At 40.2% G+C, this 4,189-nt stretch overlaps 1 protein-coding gene across 1 annotated transcript; it reads right to left on the minus strand.

Moving 5' to 3' along the window:
- Positions 1-1,565: 1,565 nt before the first annotated feature.
- LOC147751619 (uncharacterized) lies at positions 1,566-2,501 on the minus strand. Its single transcript, XM_086938930.1, has one exon. The coding sequence runs from the start codon at positions 2,499-2,501 to the stop codon at positions 1,566-1,568; it is 936 nt and encodes a 311-aa protein (XP_086795056.1).
- Between the last annotated feature and the right edge of the window lie 1,688 nt (positions 2,502-4,189).

Raw genomic sequence — 4,189 nt, forward strand, 5'->3', positions numbered from 1 at the left:
AGGGATGCTCCATTTCAGTGGGTTTGGGTGTGCACTTAGAGCATGTAATAGGCTGTTGCCAGCCGTATCTTTTCTGTGTAACCTGGATGTGATTTTCCCTTCCATAATTTCAATTTCTGTATCTAAAAATTCAACATGGTGTCTGCTCATAGTGTAGGTGAGGTGTATGTTATATGCGTTACGATTTAGTTTTTCAATAAAACTGATCGCATCCGTTTCAGTACCGCCCCACACTATGAACAGATCGTCGATATATCTTATCCATGTTTTGACCTTTGAGAATTCATCCTTCAATGTTATCTCATTTCTCAGTTCCTCTTCCCATTTACCAACAAACAGGTTCGCAAAACTAGGCGCAAAGGCCGAACCCATGGCCGCGCTACGGGTTTGTTTATAGATCGTTCCATCAAACATAAAAATTTTGTTTTTAAGACATAACTTCATCATACATATTAACATAGCAGTATGTTCTCGGAAGCCTATTTCTCTCTGTTTCAGAAAATGATAACTAGCTTCCATCCCCTGTGTGTGGTCTATGATAGTATAGAGGGCGCTCACGTCCATAGTAATGAGCAGGTCACCCTCTGACCATGTGATGTTCTCTAATAGTTTAAGGAAGTCAGTAGTGTCTTTAGTATATGAGGGTAATTGGCAGACATGTTCTCTTAGAAAGTGGTCAATATATCTAGAAAGATTCTCATTTATACTGCCTAAGGAAGAGATGATGGGTCTCCCTGGAGGTACCTTAGAGTTCTTATGGACCTTAGGCAGAAGGTAAAAGATGGGGAGTTTAGGAAAGTCTTTTTTGAGGTAACGGAACTCATGCCAGGAGAGTAATCCCTCATTATGCCATTCTGTTAGTTGATTCCATGTATACAGGATGCTATTGTTATATTCATCCATACTACTTGTGCAATAGAAGATGCCTCCCTCAAGTTGGGAAAGGGCTTCTTTTATGTAGAGTTCCCTTCCCCACAGAACAATATTGCCTCCTTTATCTGAGGGACGCAAAACTCCATTTTTATCCTCTGCCAAGGAGAAGATAAAATCCATCTCTCCCTTGGTCAGGTTGATGTCACCTTTACCCCATTTGGGGCAGGTGTGTTTCAATTTAGTGAGTTCTCTAGTTACTACCTCGTGGAAGGTGTCAATTGCATCATGTGGGAGTGTAGGATAGAACACTGACTTGGGTCTGAAAGGAGTAGTGGCGGCCCTGTCTGTTCTTGTTTCTCTAACTCCTATGACTTCAGTGTTAAGTTCATTCTCGGGGATTATACCTCCTAGAGAATACACAGTTTGTAATGTCTCGGTGTCACCTACAGTCAATTCAGGTATGTTTGGGCATATTTCTACATCAGTCCCTGCTTTTTTGGTTACCATTGAATGCCATTTGGTCAATTTCAATTTCCTAATAAATTTAAAAATATCCACTCTTGTGTCCGCATAATCAAATAGTTCAGTGGGACAAAACGTAAGTCCCAAACATAATGTTTGTTTTTCTTTGAAAGTCAGTGTTCTAGAGGATAAGTTTATTATTGTTTTGTTTACCATTTCTTCATCCATCATTATCTCCTTTTTCTGTAACCACCTCGTTTGGTTCCCACTGTTTTTTTGTTTTTTTCTTCTTCTCTGCTGGAGCTTGAGTCTTCTTCGTTACGACCGCCCCTGCCTCTTGCTCTTCCCCTTGCTCGTCCTCTTGTCGGATTCTGTTTGGGTGCAGTTTGTTGTCCCATATCTGCGTCTTTTTTTCTGCGTGTTCTCAGGACCCGGAACTCTTGTAAAAAATTCGCCGTTTTTTTGGTGATATCGACCACAGGTATTGTGCTTGAGGACTGTTGAGAGGTATCGATTTCTGAACCACTGGTAGGAATTGTTCTATTTTGATCACTTTCAACTTGGATTTGATTTGCAGTGATTGGGGTGGTCTCATATTGATTATAGAGGTAGTCATATTTGGGGCTATATGTTAGAATCCGTCCACTCTCATAATCCCCACAATCGCGATGTAGCTTCCTTTGCTTGCGATATTTGATGTCATCTTCATGTTTTTTAAGTCTATTTTTCAGTTCTTCTTTGAATTTTTTAATAGTATCTTGTTCGTTGCTCTTCAAAAATTCATTTTCCAATTCTTTTATTTGTTGTAGGATTGCGTCACGATCCTCCCATGCATATTTGATTAATATGCTCAGCATATTTTTAGAACTCATGGCAGAATTTTGCGCCCAATCTTCCAACATTTGTGGATTTAATGACTCGTGGGATGGTGTTATATAGATTCTCAAGCCTCTCGGTATCATTTCTTTTTCCACGTAATCTTGTAATGATGTTGCCTCCCACCATTTGGAGCTTTCCTGTTTTCTTAGTCTTTCATATTTACGTAACTGTTCATTCAAGGGATCATTCACTACTTTATCTTGTATTGTTGATTTCAAGTTCCCTTTTCCAGGTGCCCTGGCGAACAGTGACGCTGCCTCGCGCCTTCTTTCACCTTCTTCATCCATTTTAAATCACCATCTGTAGATTTTGTAAATAACTGTACTGTTTGCTTGCCCCACTGTTTACTAGGCGTTGGGTTGTACTGGGAACACTTTGCGATACCCTGTATCGCCTCGATGGTCTAGTGTCCTGTATCTGTTCGTGATTGAGCTCTCTCTACTACCCCACTTAAATAGGTGGTTCCCGATGCTGTTAAGATAACACTTCAGGGAGGTGTTTGCAAGAAATTACGGATCCATAGATTATCAGCGTTTGCACTGGTGATCTTGCCAATTTTATGCAAATGTCCGTTTTGCTTCCGCCCGCTCCCCTCCGCAACAGCTCATTTCCCGTAATTCCCTGTCACTCAACTGGCTCTATCAACACACTCCTGCGCTGACAGCGCCAGGACACACAGAGAAAAAACGAAAAAATGGCTTACCTTGCGGGGTCGCGGCGTCACCTCGAGTCCTGTCAGATATCGTGAGTGAAATTCACTTCAAAAACAGCCGGCTCTGGATCCCTTGTTATTGATAAATATTTTCACCAGCACGGGTCCTTCCGGGGTCCTGCTCCCTTTGTCGGGTGGTGCGTATTTCGGCGAACCCGGCCGAAAAACAATTAATAAACAGTCCCAGTGTGCTGAAAGCACTACTCGCACTCAGTAGTAGAGATGCCCAGTTTTTTCTTTATTCCTCAGTCAACGTTACGCGTTTCGACACCAAAGTGTGTCTTGCTCACACGTTACCCAAACAAAACATAATTGCACTTTTATGTAAACACAGAGGTAGGAAAGTGTCACTGACATAAAAAACGGACATATAGTTCAGATAGTCAAATTGTATCCGCCATTTTAAGCTAGTAACTTCGTCCTTATATATGCAGTTATTGGATCAACATGTATTTTGTTTCTCATGCTATATCATATGTACACCTCTAGTGAAAGGTTATACTCATATACATGTAAGCGAGAATAATTACTCGAGATTAAGACAGGTATTCTGAAGTTATATATGCACTGATAATATACCTGCCGATTGATGTATGCGCAAAGCTAGAGTACATTGTTGTAACCACGTATTAAACATTAATTTAACATATTTCTTTCGGACTAGTGCCTATGATGTCAATACCGGAATTCAAAGGTTACTCATTTGACCATTTTTCGATTAGCACATAAATCAGACTCTAATTCCGCTCACCCCTGTATACACATATTATTACAAAGTGAAAAAAGGGTTTCAGACTTGACTCTAAAAACCCGATAGATGTTCCAAACAAACAGTGAAAACATGAAAAAAGTGAAAAAAGAAAAGAAAAAAGTTCTTATCTCCATCACGTGCAGTGATATTCCATTGCGTTGAAGAAAAGGGTAGGGAAGATGTGCATTACAAACGAACAAGTGGTTCCTCCCTTCCTTTTCTCCTAGGAAAACATGATAAAATATGCATTAAAAGAAAGTTCCACAAGAATTCTATCAACATTCATTACATAAGCTTATCAGTACAGTCAGGATTTTTATAAAACAGAATGTGATCAGTCTTCATAAAGATTAGTGCGATTACCACCTCTTTTTCCCACATTAACTTGTTCTAATGCGAAGTGGCCAGACACTTTCAGGAACACCATCAATCAAAGTCCTCTCTGCTAAGATACTTCGCATTCGAACAAGTTAATGTGGGAAAAAGAGGTGGTAATCGCACATTAGCACTCA

Source organism: Lissotriton vulgaris, chromosome 1_1 (assembly GCF_964263255.1).
Source record: "Lissotriton vulgaris chromosome 1_1, aLisVul1.2, whole genome shotgun sequence".
Lineage (NCBI taxonomy): Eukaryota > Metazoa > Chordata > Amphibia > Caudata > Salamandridae > Lissotriton > Lissotriton vulgaris.